The sequence below is a fragment of the Musca autumnalis genome, unplaced genomic scaffold (genome assembly GCF_047663935.1).
Source record: "Musca autumnalis isolate F117 unplaced genomic scaffold, ASM4766393v1 scaffold_1, whole genome shotgun sequence".
NCBI classification, from domain to species: Eukaryota; Metazoa; Arthropoda; class Insecta; order Diptera; family Muscidae; genus Musca; species Musca autumnalis.
Window position 1 is genome coordinate 139,756,649 of NW_027411644.1, and position 21,408 is coordinate 139,778,056.

General features: G+C 34.9%; 1 protein-coding gene across 19 annotated transcripts in view; it reads left to right on the forward strand.

Annotated features, from left to right (window-relative positions):
• The window catches only part of Bili (FERM domain-containing protein 8 Bili), a 1,367,054-nt gene that overhangs the window by 1,197,541 nt on the left and 148,105 nt on the right, over nt 1–21,408 (forward strand). For 14 of the 19 annotated variants that reach the window (XM_073956031.1, XM_073956086.1, XM_073956042.1 and 11 more), the window contains one exon: nt 3,921–4,068. The exons of the other annotated variants lie outside the window; for them this stretch is intronic. In XM_073956031.1, coding sequence (XP_073812132.1) covers nt 3,921–4,068 — 148 coding nt within the window. The remainder of the gene's footprint in view (nt 1–3,920; nt 4,069–21,408) is intronic. 19 annotated transcript variants of the gene reach the window in all.

Sequence of the window (21,408 nt, forward strand, 5' to 3'; positions counted from 1 at the left end):
AAAAAAAAACACTGTAAATCTGGCTTCAAAATGTCAGCATCATTTAATGGTAGAAGCAGACGAAATTTTGAAAAGTAATACATTAGTGAGATGATCCTTATTTAGTTTGCTTCTGCTTTTACTTTGACAGGAAACTCGAGAGAAGTGTGGTTTACTCACAAATCGAGGGAAAACAAAAAAAGACATGGTGGCTTCAACCCATTTTCACAATTTTTTTAACATAAATATAGCCACAGCTTCCACGCAAATTATCTTTTAAGGCCAATATTTTTTGCCATGTCCAAAAACATTTCATTTTATCCAAAAGTATTTAATTTGTATAATATACAATCACGAGTCGCGTGTTCTAAAAGGGTTAACTTTGGCTTCAGCTATACTTTATAGTGTTGCAAGTGATTACTTCAATGATTTACAAAGGAAAAACAAAGTTAATACACCCTTCATCCTATGGTGGAGGGTATAAAAAGTCCGTTAATTTTGCCTGTACATTGTCTAAAATAGAATTGCTCTATGTTTTTTATTTAATGAAGAAATTTATTGGTTGGCATTACAGCCTTACGAATAATATTTATTAAACTTAAAACTTCTTTTTTTAAAGGAAATCTTATTTTCTGCACAATCGTTTTTATATAATTCATTATTCTCCGACAACAGATGGAGTAAATGGCTTATTTATTTTTATTGCAATTAGCTCAGCATTCTCTAAGAGCATATTGCCTGAAAAAACAGCTCCAAACCAATGCATTTCGAAGACTGCCTGTTCATTTTGCGCTTTATATTGAGATTTCTTGACAAGTTTTTCTCCATTTAACTGTTCTTTTCACGTATATGCTTGTTATATTTAACGCCTATGAAAAATTTTACTATCATCCAAATTATTATGAGCCGGTCCATATAAACGATTTTTTTTAAGCCAAAATGAAAGAATGATGACCAAAGTTCAAGTGCTTATAAGGGGGGGATGCATATAAGCGGGATGCATATATCGAAATAATGTCAATGCATTTTGAACCAAAAATAACATTTGCACAAATTTCAGTGCTGTATTGAATGGAAAGAGGATATACGAAAAATTTACTATTTATGCAGAGAGCGAACGATATTCACAAGAAAATGATAGACTGAAATGTTTTATTGAAAGAAAAGGAAACAACGAACGAAGTGAACGACACGGATCTTTTTGAACCGAATGAAAAGGAACGATCCGCTCAATGAACGAGATTGCCCAACACTAACAGAAATATTACAGATAAAATCTCTTGATAAATGGACTGAAAAAGTGAAATAGAAAATACCTATTTTGAATTGGAATGTATAAAGACCATAGAAAACAAAGCGATGGGTCAGCAACGCGGACTAGGCTCTAGCGATAGGTAAGTCGATTTCGATTAATCGATTTTTTGCAGTTAGAATTCTAAAAGTCGAAGTCGACTTTTGGCTGGAGGGAAAATCGCATAATCGATTATTTTGTGTTCGACTTTGCCCATAGACTTTAAGCCTAGTACACAGTGACCAACAAAACTGACAATCATCGCGGTCTATTTCGTTCATACCAAAGTCTTATGGGTACTTTACACGATATGCTCTTTTACATATCTGTTGTCATTTTACATATACATTTTGTATATAAAAAGTTACAACCCATATGTAAAAAACATAACGTGTAAAATACCCATAACTGAATATAACAAAACCATAAGTTTTTTTTGCCAAAATATTGTGCTAATAGTACGTTGACAGTCAGTTTTGAAAGTCGAAAGTAGAGTTAAAGTACAACTGAAATAATCGCGACACCGAAAAATCGCATTTTTAGTTTTAGACCAAAATCGAAAAGTCGAAAAATCGATTATTGATTTTTATTACTTATCCCAACCCTAGTATTTAATAGACCAAAATCGAAAAGATAAAAAAATAAAAAAGATAAAATTATTGAATATCGATGCATTACTTCCTCAACCTCGTATCTTAAAAATATGCGATTTCGACTTTTTCATATCAAACGATTGCTATTTGTGTGTTTTATTACTGCAACCACTTATTATCTCAATACGTTGTCGCGGTTCTCTATATATTAACAAAATATATTCTCGTATCTCGTTCATTCCTATTTTCATAACTGCCTTAAACACGTATCTTAATACCTGAGCAATGATGTCTGACTGACAATCAATGCCTAGGCGAAACGGCGGAACCTAGGATCTTGAATTTTGGTTTAGGGGAGTAGTTGGTCGATTTGGCTGGGTTTTTGAAAATTCGTAATAGCATGGTTATGAAAAGAACTTACATTCTGTTTCACTATGTCGAACGAAAATGAAAACGAAAGAAAAACTACTAACCTCGTGTATGATTTTCTAATTTTGTAGTTGTTTCGAAGCAAAAACAAAGTCAATATTTCCATGAAAAGCAAAGTTTAGTTGTTTTTCGTTCGCATTCATTTTCTTTCGACATAGTGAAACAGGCCCTTAAATGTACTATAATTTGTACTATTTGAGTGACTTACTGGTAATCATCGTCGAGGCGAAACAGGTAAATCTAGAGCCTTGAAATCCTGAGTGAGGGTTTCTATTGATGTGTAGGTGTGTTTGTAAGAGAAAATTACTAAAATGTACAAACAGTTTTTCCTATAAATGCAATTCTGAGCTGAAAATTGGGACAGGGACGGGAAATTCGAACAATATGTTTACGATAAGTACTAAAAGTATTAAAAGTGTACCACTTGTATTATACGAAGGAACAAAGTTAAAATCATAAAAATTATTATGCTATTATCGGTTTATGTAAGGAAGTAATTTGGAAATGTGGACAAATATATACGAAAAGTACTAAATGGTACTAAATATAGAATATTTGGTATTGGGTGAACGGATACAAGTGGAATACATACATACACATGTTTCCACAACACCCCCTAAGGGACAAGGGGGACTTCTCCCCTATCAATGAGTGCACGCCAATTAATGTTGGCTCAATGGTGTGGACTTACTTCTTATCGCCGAGTCCGAACGGCATGTTTTACGACACCACTTTTCAGTGAAGTTTTTCATGGCTGAACAACTGTGGAAATGTAAGCCGATATTACACTGACGGGATTTGCCACCGCCGAAAATTTTGATGTTCTGGTCAGGGATTGAACCGCAAACCATCTGAGTGCTTACCACTGCATATGCAACATTTACCATAAAATCAACAGTCTATATGGAGGTAAGTGGACAATAAAAGCGGAATAATGACATTTAGTATCTACGTTACTGATTGTGTGCATGGTTGAATCTTTTCTTTGTTTTCATTTTTTGGTGGATGAATTGACTTAAAAATAAAAAAATTTAAGCGATGTAACGAGGATGTGATTTACGTTTATTTAACAATGTGGCCGCATCTGAATGGTTAAGGAACAGAATGTGAGTGAGTGGGGAATGAAATGAAGAAAATGAATTATAAAAATGCACGACTGGAACTATATGAAATAAAGGAACTATATAAATGCAAGAACCGGATATAGTTCCAATAGTTCCTTGTCCGGAATATTTCCTTGGGACTACAGAACTCTACGTTTTTCGCTATCACATTCACTTTTGCTGTTATGGGCCCCCAAAGATTAGATTTTATTTACTGCCTCAACTCGTATCTCAATAAATGCGTTTCATGCCTTAACTAAAAAAGATTAGCATATTATTCCTACTAATATGCATAGATGTACTCAATTCCCTAATAATTGCCTGTTACACTTTTACCCAAACACCGATGTATCAAAAGATAAATCGTTTTTAGTCTCTCCTGAAAAGTTGTATTTTTTTAAGTTACGGGGTTGAGGAAGTAAGGCATCGATATATACAACAACACAAATATAATAAAACGGAACCATAAACTATTATAATAAAGTGAACAACTTAAAAGGAGTATTTATTTCTTATTTGTTACAGTTTGATATAGTGGAAAATGGCATTCAAATTTCGAAGCTCATGCAAATTTTTTCCCAGCAAGCAGTCATGATAGATGCCCTTATTTCACATTTCACAGAGCTTATAAAGAAAAGAAAACAGAACAACACAACGGATGAAATTCACAATGGTGTGTATACTGTAGTATATTATTCATTAGTATATTACACTCGTGTGACCTTACTGTAAGGGTGCACTGTTGTGTGTAGGCATTGTTGTTCGCCTGATGACAACAATTTCCAACATAGCTACATACAACATCTGTGGTACATACCAGGGTTTCGGAGTCGGAGTCTACGAGTCGGAGTCGAGCAATTTTGCTGGAGTGGGAGTCGGAGTCTGAGTCGAAAAAAATAACTCGACTCCGACTCCGGCCGAAATTTTTTCCACGTTATAGAAATATAATATTAAATTTGGAACAAGAACATTTTTTAAAAAATCATTATTTATTTTAAAAGAACACATATATGCAAACGGTATATTATACTAAGTTAAAGGACAGTTCACGGGATATTTACTATCCTCTGAAGTGTAGTCTATTCATCCTTATTTTGTTGATCTAATTGATTCTTTACAAAAGTAAAGTTCTATGACAATCGAATTAAGATTGGACCTTTAACCTCTTTCGTCAGAAGTCTTACTGGTCTTCTCACAAAGGTCTATTGGTATTCTCATCTTGTTATACCCTCAGCATTTATGCTAACGAGGGTCACGGTGCGCCTTAACCAAATTTAAATGGAAGGTGCTTACACCTGGGAAGTTTTTGCATATTCTGAAACTACAATGCTCATAGATGAGAAATATCAAGAAACGAAGAAATCGCCGGAGGGATTTTCAAATAAATCGCGATTTAAGTTTACATTTCTAGGGGTTCTTTAGGTTTTCACGATTTTGCATGGAAAACGCGAGTCCAATGTAAATGGGCCTAAAGAAAATGTTATAGCTGTGAAAATTCTCCACAAGATTGACCTTTATGATATTTTCGTAGGTTTTACCGTTTTTGAGATATATAAGTTCAAATTGAGACAATGCACTGACTGTATCGCCTCCTTATAAAACAATATCATGCTCAGTGCGCCTTAACTAACTTTTGATGAAAACCGCTTACACATAGGAAGATTTCGCGGATTCTGAAACAGCAATGTTCATAGATAAGAAAACTGAAAAAACAGAAAAAATCGGCGGAGGGATTTTTAAATAAATCGCGATCAAAATTCACAATTTTAGGATTTTTCAGGTTTTCACGATTTTACTTGGAAACCGCAAGTCGTATCGAAATGAGTCTAAAGAAAATATTGTAGCTGTGAAAATTCTCTACAAGAATGACATTTAGGTTTTTTCGTAGGTTTTACCATTTTTGAGATATAGAGGTTCAGTTAAAACTTTTAGGTTTTTATCTTAAGTCTTCAAGATTTTGCTTGGAAACCGCAAGTCATATCAAAATGGGGCTAATGAAAATGTTGAAGCTGTGAAAATTCTCTACAAGATTGGATGATTTATTTTTTCCTAGGTTGTACGGTTTTCAAGATATATAAGTTTAATTTGGAAAATTGCTGTAATGGCATTGTTTTATAAGGAGGCGATAGAGTCAGTGCATTGTCTCAATTTGTACTTCTATATCTCAAAAACGGTAAAACCTACGAAAATATCATAAAGGTCTTTAGGCCCATTTACATACGACTCACGGTTTCAACGCAAAATCGTGAAACCCTAAAGAACCCCTAAATATGTGGACTTAAATCGCGATTTATTTGAAAATCCCTCCGGCGATTTTTTTGTTTCTTGATATTTCTCATCTATGAGCATTGTAGTTTCAGAATCTGCAAAAACTTCCCAGGTGTAAGCACCTTCCATTTAAATTTGGTTAAGGCACGCCGTGGGGTATATACACTTTCATATCGGCAAAATGTGCCTCATCGAAAAAATGATGTTAGACCCCAAGTATGTTTGAACGAAATGTGTTACAGACAATTTAGAGTTGATTTAGCTATGTCCGTCTGTCTGACTGGCTGGAGCGCACGATAACTCTCGAACGGATCAACCGATTCGGTCCAAATTTGGCTTTCGTAATATTTTGTTCAAACTTAGTTTAAGTTCGAAGATGCGTTATATCGGTCCACTCCTTCCGTTACCTCCTCCACAAAAGTTAGAAAATATTCGCTAAAATGCTACGCGCGATTTATCATCGACGTAGCAACCGACTTGGTCCAAACTTTGGATCTCTAAATATGTCGAAACTTAGCTTATGTTCAAATTTGGGCCCTCTATGTCCAATCCTTGTGGTACCACCCACACAAATGTTCAACAGTTTTGTGTGGTTAAGGGTCTGTTCGAGGATCCTTTGGACATTTTCACCGAAGGTTTTCCTAGTGGCCCTTTTTACAGCGATATTGTGTTTTTCGTAGGCTAGTGTGATAAAAAAGTTCTATCTATCGATATCCCCGCAAATTTTTGAGCTTTAATCCTAATCCGCCTAAATAATTTTTAGTGATATAGGAATTCACTCCCGGAGTCGACCCGGAGTCGGAGCCGGAGTCGTGAAAAAAACTCGTCTGGAGTCGGAGTCGAGCCAAAAATACCTCGACTCCGAAACCATGGTACGTACGTTGGCACATGCAGATAAGAAATTTATAAGGAAATAAACGAACAAAAAGAAGAGAAACTAACACTATGTTTTATCTATATATACGAGGAAATGGTGTTAGTTACTAAGCTAATAACTCAAGAACGGCTGAACTGATTCTAAATTCGCATCAATTCGGAATAGCATTATGACAAAAAAGGATAAAACCTAAAACATCGCCTCAAACAGACGAAAAAATTGCAATTAAATAAAAATAATTATCTAGGCGGGTTTCTTTCGATCTTTTATTGTTGATTTATGTTTTTGCATTTCTTTTATTAATTTTTTATGCGAACCATGTAAATATGTGCACAAACATATTTTTTGATTAGGTTTGTCAATATTTGAAAGTTAAACAATATTTTAGATACGACAATCATTTTAATTTGCATTTTAAAGAAAGGATGAAATAAAAGCTAGCCAAATTTAAAAAGATTAATAGTGGTTTCGGGTAACGCAACGATTTTTATGGATTATTGGGTAACTAAAAACATTTTGTTGTTAGTGTCATATGTTGTAACCGTTAGTAAGGATAAAAATGTTTTTTATGTTGTTGTGGAATGTATTCACATATTCCTATCCGCGAGTCAGAAAATCGGAAAGTACATCTATCAACTTTATATAAATGACAATGATTTTGCTTAAATAAACAGGGCCACAAATTTTCTGAAAAAAAAGGTTTGCGAAGAACATCAGGCAATACCATTATATTGGTGCTTCGATAAAGCACTGGAGCTTTATCGAAAAATTTATGCAGGAATAGTTTGTACCTCCACAACAGTCCACGAAGCACAAAATACCGGAAATGTGGAAGTGTCGTGGCTATTTCAAAACATGAACCGATATGATCCATCTACAATACAAAAAATTCCTACGTTTTATATAGTTTTTAAGTCCTAATAGTTACATAATGTACTTTGAAAGCTTTACCATCATTTCAACAGATGAACGGACTGAGGTACCACACCGATTACATGGAAGTTTTCCATTGCAGTAAATATAACATATTTGTTTAAGGATTTGTATAAGTTTGATACGTTTCAACTCAACTTCCAGACCTCAGACGATCACGGACTCTGATTGACATCATCAGGACCTCCTCTGCACGTTCCCTCTGCGGGCACCGTAGAGGGCAGATGCCAACGAGCAGTGGTTGTTGAGTTTTCTCTCATTGGAAAATGCGATTGTAGTAGTATAAATCTACTCAGATACTCTGCGACCACTGCAATCCTCTGCGATTGCAAGAATCTCTGCGTTCACTTGTCGACCAACTTTCGTAGAGTACATTTATCGCGTACGAACCGAAGGACCTCGCGTTTACTAAACGGCCTCTGTCGCCACCCCAGATTGCAAAGGGTGAACTTGTTATTACTAACAGGCCTCGCCACCCCAGATTACAAGGTAATCTTTGTTGTTGTAAGAAATCAAATACACCAAATAAATGTCAATCATATTTATATTAGGAATTAATACTGGTTGTTATATCCTACACCACTATGTGGAAAGGGTATTATAAGTTTGTTTTGGTAAAAATTCATGTAGCACCGCGAAATATTCGTCGGAGACCACCAATGTGGTGTACCAATCTTCATATCCCGGCGAGATAAAGCAATTTTGAGATGTGTGTCCGTCCGTCCGTGTGTCCGTCTGTCCATTATAAATTGTAATCAAACTCCAGGCCGCAATTATGGACCGATCGTCACGAAATTTGGCATGGAGGTCGGTTTCACATCAGAATAGATCGCTATATTAATTGGTGATGATTGTGAAATATTTAGCGGGTGAAATGGACCAAAAACATAATTTTTATCCGATTTTGTAGCTGCTCTGTAGGTCGCAATAATAGTCCGATCGCCTCGAAATTTTAAATAAGATAAGAGTATATGACAAAGAAGAAACTTGCAATTTGAGATAGCGATCAGATAATATTTAGAGCGGTAAATGGACCACAACTTTTGTGTGAAAATTGTGAACATTTTTAATATACACCTTATAACTTTTTTCCTGGAAGAGACATTCCGGCCAAGTGAGCTATTCTTGGAAGAGGAACGCTTGACCTTTCTATTGATTTCAATTGTGTTGGTGTTCATGATAAGATAACAGAGTTACAGTCTAATATACCCAGTTATTTGTTTGTGGTGTTATCATAATCACGCTAGAGTTCGCAATTATGGCTCAATAATCACGAAAGTTTGCACGAGGTAAGAGTTTAGGTAGAAGAAAATGATTACAATTTTGGATGATGATCTGATATTATTTAGCGGGTGAAATGGACCATTATTTTTGTATGAAATATACAAAAAAAAATATTTTTGGTCTATATTTTATTTCCTGGAGGGCATATGCCGGTAAAGTAGACTACATAGAACTACTGATCTTCCCCCTGATGCAAACTGCAATCACGTGCCTGCTAGATAACGGGTATACTACTTAATATATAATGTGTTTTGTGTAGAGAACCACATTTTCCTATTCCCAGTTTTTGCATTATTGCAAATTACATGGTGCCCTAAAGTTTTAATTTTCCAATTGAATTTTTATACACACACAAGGTGTCAGACTCGGAGATAAGCTGTGGGTCCCATATCATTGAGCGAATATGAATCGCGGTACACTCACTCGATGATATAAGATAAGTCTCCCTTGTCCATTCTGAGATGTTTGTGAAATAATTATTATATTATTACTTAAGCTTGGTGTGATACGGTACCAGAATCCACAAAGTTATTTCTTACAATAAGTTTATTTTTTCCATTAAGACATGTTAATTTGTGAAAAGCTAGTTCCCAATGGTAAAGGTGTAGTGTATCACATGGTCGGCCCCGTTCGACTATAGCCTTGGCTTACTTGTTTTTATTTATTCTTTTCTCCCTCCACTGCTAAACAATCGGTAACTGAGTTATAGTTGAATAAGTCCTATGGATTGGCTCGAAGTACCAAATGTTTAGGTGAGGCAGGAGAAGTCCATAGGCTTCTTCAACGATAGCAAAGGAAACGATTGATGAGCAGTGAAGGTGAAAAGAATAATATAAAACATCTTCTTCTCGTCAAACAACAATAATGATTATCACAAAATTGGAATAAAATTTAATTAAATGTTAGTTAAATGTTATCAAGGTAATAACTTCGATATACGATAGATTCAATTGTGCTATGTAGGTGAGTCATTTAAATATTCAGTATTCCATAAGTAGTACGAGCAATATCTATATATATAAATGAGCTTGGTGATAAGTGATTGACTGACTGACTGACTGACTCATCATCAACGCCCAGCCAAAACGGCTAAAGGTAGGAGCTTGAAATTTTACCAGTGGGTCACTGTTGATGCAAATGTGCGAGATAAGGCCGGGTTTTAGAAAATTCGTCCTGGAACCACAAAAAATAACAACAACAAAAATCCTTATTTTTCATTATTATTACGTACTTATCCACTTAGTTGGCCCTCTGCAAGACATGTGTCAAATTAACAATGCTATAATTTCATGATACCGTAAACGATCACCCATAATTTCAAATTTTGTAGTTTACTTCTAGGCGCACTTATTTTATCGTAAACCACTAAATAATAGAAAGACAAGACATTTGTTATCTTCCATTGCAACAGATGTCGCAGTTGGTGATAATGGTATAAACCGATTTTGATTTTGTTTTCACATAACAGGTGTCGCACAAAAGATTTTCATTCGTTAAAATCCAGTTAGAAAAAATGATTACAAACGATGCATTTGTAAAAATTTTGATTTTCAATTTAAAATTAAAACAAAAACTCTTTCAATAAATAATGTTGGGTTTGTTGAACAAATGAGTTGATGTTGAAGACAACATTAGGGGAACAAATCAATAATAGGCCCCAGGAATATAGGAATTTGGTATGGAAATCAAAGTTGGGAAGTGGTGCTTCTAAAAGGAAATGGTTTGGAAAATTACCAATCATGTGTACGAAAAGTACTAAATGGTACTAAATTTGGTACAATAGGGATTTGGGTGAACGGATAGAGCTGGAATCCTGAAATTTGGAATTAAGGTTACTGTTGTAGTGTAGGATTGAGATATGAGGGTAGTTTTGGAAATTCGTGCTTATGTGTACGAAAAGTACTAAATAGTACTAAATTTGGTACAATAGGGATTTGGGTGAACGGATAGAGCTGGAATCCTGATATTTGGAATTGAGATTACTGTTGGAGTGTAGGATTGAAGAACTTTTGGAAATTCGTACTTATGTGTATGAAAAGTACTAAATGGTACTAAATTTGATACAATGGGGATTTGGGTGAACGGATAATAGCTGGAATCTCGAAATTTGGAATTGAGATTACTGGTGGGGTGTAGGATTGAGGTAGTTTTGAAAATTCGTACTTATGGGTACGAAAAGTACTAAATGGTACTAAATTTAGTACAATTTGGATTTGAATGAACGGATTGAACTGGAATCCTGATTTTTAGTATTTTAATTTTATTTATTTTAATTTATAGTATGAATTTTAGTAAACGAAAAGAGTTAGAATTTGCAACCCGTTCGCGGTAGGCTATAGAGGTAGAATTTGGATTTGGGTGACGGATAGTGTTTGAGTCCTGAAATTTGAAATTAGGATAACTATTGGAGTGTAGGACTGAGGTAGTAAGGGTACGAAAATTACTAAGTGGTACTACCTGTGGTACAATTTTGATTTGGGGGAACGGATAGAGCTGGAATCCTGGAATTCGGTCAGACTGCTGTTGGAGTATAAGATTGAGATGGAAGTAGTTTTTGAAATACGTACTTATGGGTACGAAATGTACCAAATGGTACAACTTGGATTTGAGTGCACGGATAGCGCTGGAATCCTGTTATTTGGAATTATGGTTACTGTTTAAGTGAAGGATTAAGGTTGTTTTGGAAAATCGAATTGTACAGAATTTGGTACAATTTGTTTTTGTGTAAAGGGGTTTTTGGATATTCGGCGTAGAAAGGTACGAAAAGTACTAAAGTGTACTAAATATGGAATCCATTGTATTAGGCAAACGCGAAGAGCTAGAATTCTGAAATTTTGAACGAGTGGTCATTGATGGAGAGTTAGGAAGATGTACCAAAGGGTATTTAGAAACTCGACCTATAAGTGTACGAAAAGTACTAAAAGTTTCTAAATTTGGTACCAATTGCATATTTTTAATGGATAAAGCTAGAATCTTCAAATTTGGTATGGGAATCAAGGTTGGGAAATGGCGTTGAAATAAGGATATGGTTTTGGAAGTTCGTATTTATGATTACGAGCAGTAATAAATTTGGATTTGGGTGAACGGATAGAGCTGGAATCCTAAAGTTTTGAATTAAGATTACTGTAGGGGTGTAGTATTGAGATAGTTTTGGAAATTCGTACCTTTGGGTACGAAAAGTACTAAATGGTACTAAATTTGGTACAATTTGGATTTGGATGAACGGAACTAAGATTACCGCCGGACAGTAGAATTGAGGTAGTTTTGGAAATTCGTACTTATGGGTACAGAAAGCACTAAATTTGGTACAATTTGAATTTTAGTAAACGGATAGTGTTGGAATTAGGAATTAAGATTACTGTATAAGTGTAGTATTGAGGAAATTTTGAAAAGTCGTACGTATGGGTACGAGAAGTACTAAATAGTACTAAATATGGTACAATATGGATTTGGGTGAACGGGTAGAGCTGGAATCCTGAAATTTTTGTTTGGGAAAGAAATGGTACTAAATTTGATACAATTTGGATTCGGGTGAATTAATAGAGCTGGAATCCTGAAATTTGGATTTACGATTACAGTCGAAGAGTAGGATTCAGGTTGTTTTGAAAAAGCAAGCTTATGGTACTAAATTTCATACAATTTGTATGTAGGTGAACGGATAGCGGTGGAATCCTGCAATTTGAAAGTATGATTATTGTAGCCCTGTTGCGTTGAGGAAGTTTTGAAAATTGGTACGAAAATTCTAAATGGTTCTAAATATAGTAAAATTTTAATTTGGTTTAAAGGATAGAGTTTGAATCCTGAAATTTGGAAGTAAGATTACTACTAAAGTGAAGGGTTGAGGTAGTTTTGGAAAATCATACTTATGGGTACGAAGAGTTCGACTTGATACTAAGTTTGGTATAATTTGGAATTGGACGAACGGATACAGCTGGAATCTTGAGATTTGGAATTACTGTAATTATTATGGAATTTACTGTAATTATTTTGTATTAATGTCCGTGTATGGCTGAGATATGTCGTCGAAATACGTACCATAAGTATACGAAAATTACTTAATGGTACTCAATTTGTTTTTGGGTGTAGGAACAGTGCTGGAATTTTTATTTTTTGGAGTTAGGGTGTGTATTAGTGTTCAACGTTGATCTCGCTGTTAATGTGTAATGGTGAGATACGGCTGATCTTTTTGAAAATCGAACTTAAGGGGTACGTACAGTACTAAGATAAAAATAAATATTGATTAAAATTGGTGTTATTGCAACCAAATTTTCAGTGTTTGTCATTTCCATATTATATATTGTTTATTTGTTTTTTATATCCTTTCCGCATACGAAGTAGCGGGCATTTTGCTAGTGTTTTATAAATTTGTTAGTGGTCGATTTCAAGTTTCAATCTCGAGTGCGGTATTAAGTGCTGAGGACAGGAGAAACTGAGCCGGTAAGAAGGTAACCGAAAATAGATTTTTGGCCAAGCAACGAATTTAAAAGGACTTTAGGAGGTTCAACTTCAATAATGTGAGGATATAAGTCAGCACCAAGTAGCAAGTCTATTTGGGTTTACTGGAAGAGGATCTGGCAGACAAGTAGAAAACCAAGACCACGTGTTAAACAAATAATTCAACAATTATACTTTTTACTAATCGAGAATTTGTCCTCTAACGAAAGTTCTTTGAACCGGGGGCAGAGACCCAGAATATGGGTCTGGTAAGGACAAATTGGGCAGCAAGATTTCTGGCCTAATTTATTCGATGAAGTTTTTGATTTGGACAAAGTTTTATTGGGGGATATAGATGGAGCAACATTCATGGGTGACGATTGTGTGAGTTGATTCCCGTGCATGTTGTGGATACAAACCAATGTTTGTATATTCTCTGTGAGGAAAGCATCTAAGTCATTCCAAGAAGGCAACGACGATTTATTTTTGATGGTTTGCTCCCAAAGGGCCAAAGTCAATTTTGGTCAAAGCGCTGCAAACAAATACAAACTATTATTGGAGCCCATCCGTGACGACGTCATAGACCACGTTGCAGCAAGACAACTACTAATCCCACGCTGGATAGTTTTCAAACCCAAAACTGTTTCTTTATAGAAAGAAGGGAGATAGAGCAATTGATTTATGTGGCTATTCACCAGAATGCGTTTATTGTCGTACGTTTCCGACAAGGCACCGATCTTCACCGATGGTTTTCTGCACTAAATAGCAGAGCCGTTCAACGTCTGACAGACACGAATTTTCAACAAATAGGGTGGTGAACAGATCCCTGAAGGTGGACCAAGATATTAAGTTTCCAGCATAAACATCAATGTCGATAGGTGGCAATGGTAAGCTCTGGGTATATACAGGGGATTTATCAACAGTGCCACTGGTGTTAGAAGAAGCTTCAGGTGGAGCTTGCTAATTGTTCAAGCATGTTGGGCGAATCAGACTGCACAAAATCCAAAGCTAATGAGTTACTCGAAAGCAAACCTGGAGATTGTGTTTCTTTTGAAACGTTCAATAAATTTAGTGGATGTGGCGAGATAGAAGAAGCTATAGCAGGTGATGAATACCGGAGATAAGAAATGTAGGATGTACCACATTTTTCCTCAACGACATCAATAACATCAGCCTATGCAGTCTCGGATGTCGTGAGGTAGTAGGGTGAATTTGTCTAAAAATGCAAAAAACTATACGGCAAGTTAATTTTCAAAATTAATTATTCAAAATTTACAATTTGTTTTGTTTCACACCACTGAGCTAACCCATCAACAGATATTGAAATACTCTCTCATCGTGAAGTTGAAAGCAGCAAATGATGCGACGGACTCCTCTTCGCATCACAACAGCAACATAACTACTATATAAATACAGAAATAACTGAAAAAACTTTCATTTTATAACTTTTCGTGGTTTTTTCCACTTTTTCGAAGCAAGTCCTTGTCCTTGCAATTTATGTTGCCTGCTGCGAATTTATAGTGTGCCCAACGTAAGTAAGGGGTCGCTTATAGTAAGAAATTGGTCTATATAAAATCTATTGCTCCGGATTCTTTTCCAACATTTGTTGTTTCCTGTACTTTTCCCGCCTTGTGGTAGCAGGTGGAACGCGCATTCCATATAACTATTTTTTTTTTTCAATTTTCAATTCAATAAACTTTATTTTTTCGAAATCGTTATAATACATAAAATATTTTATATGAATACTAGCAAGTGCCCGCTACTTCGTTAGCGGAGAATTCACACCAATATAAAGGAGGATAATAAATAAATAAATTGAAATGCAGAGTATAGTTTCACCCGTTCCTATTTACAAATTCTTTATCCAGTAAAGTACGACAGTTTAAGGCTTTACCACATATTCTTTCTAAAAATCATACCTGTGGTTTTCAAATAGAACTACATAAATCGATTAATCAATTTGTGTTAATTTTGCTTTATGGATGCCGCGTAGAAGTAGCTAGAAGCTATCAACATCAAAATTTTGTTTTCAAAAAATGTGGGCCGTAGTATTTTTAAAACTATATTCTCAACGACTGTTGTAAAAACTACATATTCCTTTAACATTTGGTTGTTTGGTGGATAGAATATACGGAATCGGGAGAATATATGGGAGCTATATCCAAATCTCAACTGATTCTCGTCAATAGCAATAGCTATAGTCCTTTGGTCAAAATTGCGACCATCATAAATTTTAACCCGGATAGGATAATAAATGCGACAAAAGTGCATTAACGGATGGACGGGAACGTATAAATGGACTCAGAATGTGATGCTATGTAGATCTTCGAAAGCAACCATTGACCTATTTCGTTTCCTTTTGCATGTTACATACAAATGCACATATTGATAATACCCCTTAACACAGTGTGGTGTAGGGTATAACAAAAAATTCTAAAATCGACAAACTTTATCATAAGAAGATTTATGTCCAGTTTCATTAATACGATAAATATACAAATTCGTTCAAACTACTACCAAACTTTTTTTTTTTTGAGAAATATATAAAAATTTATGAGTCATGTTTGTTTTCAGTCAAACGAATATTTTCTACAACAACAGGAGTTTGGTTGCTAGTAATTCGAACGGACTTGATTTCGAATCATTTTAGAGAAACAAGTCATTAATTAATTATTTTGTCTTAAAATATTCAGCTTAATAGAAATCTACTATACTATAATCATTCAATAACCATTATTCAAAAACGCAGATTTTTTTCACTGAATAGTAAATGTATTGAAAATTGCAATTTTTCTGCAGAGCAAAATATGTGTTATAGCAAAATGCCCGCTACTTCGTATGCGGAAAGGATATAAAAAAACAAATAAACAATATATAATATGGAAATGACAAACACTGAAAATTTGGTCGCACTAATACCAATTTTAATAAATATTTATTTTTATCTTAGTACTGTACGTACCCCTTAAGTTCGTTTTTAAAAAAGATCAGCCGTATCTCACCCTTACATATTAACAGCGAGATCAACGTTGCACACCAATACACACCCTAACTCCAAAAAATAAAAATTCCAGCACTGTCCCTACACCCAAAAACAAATTGAGTACCATTAAGTAATTTTCGTATACTTATGGTACGTATTTCGACGACATATCTCAGCCATACACGGACATTAATACAAAATAATTACAGTAAATTCCATAATAATTACAGATCTCAAGATTCCAGCTGTAGCCGTTCGTCCAATTCCAAATTGTACCAAACTTAGTATCAAGTCGAACTCTTCGTACCCATAAGTAAGATTTTCCAAAACTACCTCAATCCTTCACTTTAGTAGTAATCTTACTTCAAAATTTCAGGATTCAAACTCTATCCGTTAAACCACCGCTATCCGTTCACCTACATACAAATTGTACTAAATTTAGTACCATTTAGTGCTTTTCGTAACCATAAGTTTGCTTTTTCAAAACAATCTGAATCCTACTCTTCGACTGTAATCGTAATTCCAAATTTCAGGATTCCAGCTCTATTAATTCACCCGAATCCAAATTGTATCAAATTTAGTACCATTTCTTTCCCAAACACAAATTTCAGGATTCCAGCTCTACCCGTTCACCCAAATCCATATTGTACCATATTTAGTACCATTTAGTACTTCTCTTACCCATACGTACGACTTTTCAAAATTTCCTCAATACTACACTCCTACAGTAATCTTAATTCCTAATTCCAACACTATCCGTTTACTAAAATTCAAATTGTACCAAATTTAGTGCTTTCTGTACCCATAAGTACGAATTTCAAAAACTACCTCAATTCTACTGTCCGGCAGTAATGTTAGTTCCAAATTTCAGAATTCCAGCTCTATCCGTTCATCCAAATCCAAATTGTACCAAATTTAGTACCATTTAGTACTTTTCGTACCCAAAGGTACGAATTTCCAAAACTATCTCAATCCTACACCCCTACAGTAATCTTAATTCAAAACTTTAGGATTCCAGCTCTATCCGTTCACCCAAATCCAAATTTAGTACTGCTCGTAATCATAAATACGAACTTCCAAAACCATTTCCTTATTTCAACGCCATTTCCCAACCTTGATTCCCATACCAAATTTAAAGATTCTAGCTTTATCCATTAAAAATATGCAATTGGTACCAAATTTAGAAACTTTTAGTACTTTTCGTACACTTATAGGTCGAGTTTCTAAATACCCTTTGGTACATCTTCCTAACTCTCCATCAATGACCATTCGTTCAAAATTTCAGATTTCTAGCTCTTCGCGTTTGCCTAATACAATGGATTCCATATTTAGTACACTTTAGCACTTTTCTTACCTTTCTACGACGAATTTCCAAAAACCCCTTTACACAAAAACAAATTATACCAAATTCTGTACAATTCGATTTTCCAAAACAACCTTAATCCTTCACTTCAACAGTAACCATAATTCCAAATAACAGGATTCCAGCGCTATCCGTGCACTCAAATCCAAGTTGTACCATTTGGTACATTTCGTACCCATAAGTACGAATTTCAGAAACTACTTCCATCTCAATCCTATACTCCAACAGCATTCTGACCAAATTCCAGGATTCCAGCTCTATCCGTTCCCCCAAATCCAAATTGTACCACAGGTAGTACCACTTAGTACTTTTCGTACCCTTACTACCTCAGTCCTACACTCCAATAGTAATCCTAATTTCAAATTTCAGGACTCTATCACTATCCGTCACCAAAATCCAAATTCTACCTCTATAGCCTACCGCGAACGGGTTGCAAATTCTAACTCTTTCCGTTTACAAAAATTCATACTTTAAATTAAAATAAATAAAATTAAAATACTTAAAATTCAGGATTCCAGTTCTATCCGTTCACCCAAATCCAAATTGTAATAAATTTAGTACCATTTAGTACTTTTCGTACACATAAATACGAATTTCCAAAATTTCCCCAATCCTATGCTCCAACAGTAATCTCAATTTCAAATTTCAGGATTCCAGCTCTGTCCGTTCACTCGAATCCCTATTGTACCAAATTTAGTACTTTTCGAACACATAAGTACGAATTTCCAAAACCACCCTCATATCTCAGTCCTACACTTCACAGTAATCTTAATTTCAAATTTCAGGTTTCCAGCTACATACATACGTTCACCCAAATCCAAATTGTACTAAGTTTAGTACCATTTAGTACTTTTCGTACCCATAAGTACGAATTTTCAAAACTACCTCAATTCTACACCCCACCAGTAATCTCAATTCCAAGTTTCGAGATTCCAACTATATCCGTTCACCCAAATCCCCATTGTCCCAAATTTAGTACCATTTAGTACTTTTCATTCACATAAGTAAGAATTTCCAAAACTTCCCCAGTCCTACACTCCAACAGTAATATCAATTCCAAATTTCAGGAATCCAGCTCTATCCGTTCACCCAAATCAAAATTGTACTAAATTTAGTACCATTTAGTACTTTTCGTACACTCAAGTTTCCAAAAACCCTTTGGTGCATCTTTCTTACTCTTCATCAGTGATCCTCAGTCCAAATTTGAGGAATCAAGCTCTATCCGTTCACCCAAATCGAAACTGTACCAAATTTAGTGCTATTTAGGATTTTTCGTACCCTATGTACGAATTTCCAAAACTTCCACAATACTAAACTCCACCAGTAATCTCAGTTCCAAATTTAGAGATTCCAGCGCTATCCGTTCACCCAAATCCCCATTATACAAAATTTAGTTCCATTTAGTACTTTCCGTACACATAAGTACTAATTTCCAAAACCACCCTCATATCTCAATCCTACACTTCAACAGTAATATTAATTCCAAATTTCAGGTTTCCAGCTCTATCCGTTCATTCAAATCCAAATTGTACTAAATTTAGTACCATTTAGTACTTTCCGTACCCATAAGTACGAATTTTCAAAACTACCTCAATCCTACACCCCACCAGTAATCTCAATTCCAAATTTCGAGATTCCAGCTATTATCCGTTCACCCAAATCCCCATTGTATCAAATTTAGTACCATTTAGTACTTTTCATACACATAAGTACGAATTTCCAAAAGTTCTTCAATCCTACACTCCAACAGTAATCTCAATTCCAAATATCAGGATTCCAGCTCTATCCGTTCACCCAAATTACTATTGTACCAAATTTAGTACTATTAAGTACTTTTCGTACACATAAGCACGAATTTCCAAAACTACCCTCATATCTCAATCCTACACTACAACAGTAACCTTAATTCCAAATTTCAGGTTTCCAGCTATTTACGTTCACCAAAATCTAAATTGTACTAAATTTAGTACCATTTAGTACTTTTCTTACACATGATTGGTAATTTTGCAAACCATATATGTTTACTGAAAGACATTTTGGGCGTTAATAAGATACCAAGGTATTTATATTCATTGACAACTCTAAGGGTATTTCCCTTATATTCCCATTTATCGCTTGCACTCATTCTGCCTCCGTTTCGAAAAATCATTATTTCTGATTTTGTTTGGTTGACTTCCATTCCCCATTTTTCACAATACACAACCAGATTATCGATCATATTTTGCAGTACAAGGGGGTTATCTGCCAGAATGACGATGTCATCTGCATACATTAAGATTCTGATATTCATTTTATCAATGTAAAGACCGCCGCCAAGGGCATCATGCAAGTCGTTCAGATATAATGCAAATAAGGTAGGGGACAATAGACATCCTTGCTTCACTCCCGATTTCGTCTCAAAATATGCAGATAGATTCTCTCCTGACCATACTGAAGATTTTGTGTCCATATATACTTTCTCTATAAAGTTCAGAATTTTATTAGAAAGCCCACATTCATATTATTTATATATTAGTAGGCCGCGAGGTACTCTATCAAACGCTGCCTTGAAATCGACAAAAAATGCATATACTTTTTTGTTTTCTGTAAATTTCAGATTTATGATTGACACTAAATTAAATATATTATCTGTGGTTGAATATCCTTTGCGAAAGCCAGCTTGGTATTCATTGATAACATTGTTTCTGTTTATCCAATCAGATATTCTATTATTTAACATACCCATCATGATTTTTGCTATGCAATTCCTCTATAGTTGCCCGGATCATTTGGGTCACCTTTTTTGTGAATTGGATAAATAATGCTAGACCGAAACATCTCGAAATCATCGTGACCGTTAAATATCTTCGAGTACGAATCACACAGCGACGTTAGAGATTCATTAGTCGCATGAATAAAAAATTCATATGGAATCCTATCTATTCCGGCCGCTTTGTTTTCTTTTAGCGTTTTAAGGATTTCCGTTATTTCTATAAGAGAAAAATTTCTGTCCAACATACTGTCTCTTACTTCGTTTTGTACGTAGTACAGATCTGGGGTTTGTATGGGAGGATTAAGTAGCAGATCAAAATGTTCTTTTAAGTCCTCTGCTGATATATTGCATCCAATTATTATTTTGCCTTATTTCTTTCACCATATTCCACCATGTTTTACTATCATTTATTGTATCCAACCTGTTTTCAATTCCGCGGTAATAATCTCTTTGTTTCTGGGCGCATAACTTCTGGTAAATATTCTTCCGCGCGACGTAAGCTTCTCTATCTTTGGGGTCTTGAGTCGATCTGAACGTGTTTAATTTTCTCATTGATTTTTTTCTGGCTTTTAAACACTCCTTATCAAACAATTTGTTATGGAAATGTGATTGCTTCCTTTGCGTGTTTGATGGATAAGATTTCTCAATCAATGAAATAAAATCGTGCATGTTTGAACTTTTTTGTAAGAGGTGCCTATTATTATTCAGGGTTTGTTTGTAGTATACTTCATTGTATTTATTCCATTTAAGTTTCGGTAACAGTTTCAAATTTTCTGAATTATTGTGACCAACATTTGATGTTTTTATTTGGAGAGTTATCGGAAGATGATCCGACCAAATCTTGCTTTCAACAGCAAACGACTGTATGTCATGTATTAGATCCATTGACACTGCACACAGATCTATAACAGAGCTGCCATTATTGTTCACGAATGTGAAACAACCTTCTTAATCTCCTACAACTCTACCATTTAGAATAACAAGCCCGTTATTGTTACAAAATTCAATATACATATTTTTTGCCGTTTGCATTTACTATTTTGTCTCTAGACTTTCTTGAATTTGTTACAGTGTGGAATTCTTCTAATAGTTCTTTGGACATTTTTTGTTCTTCACCAA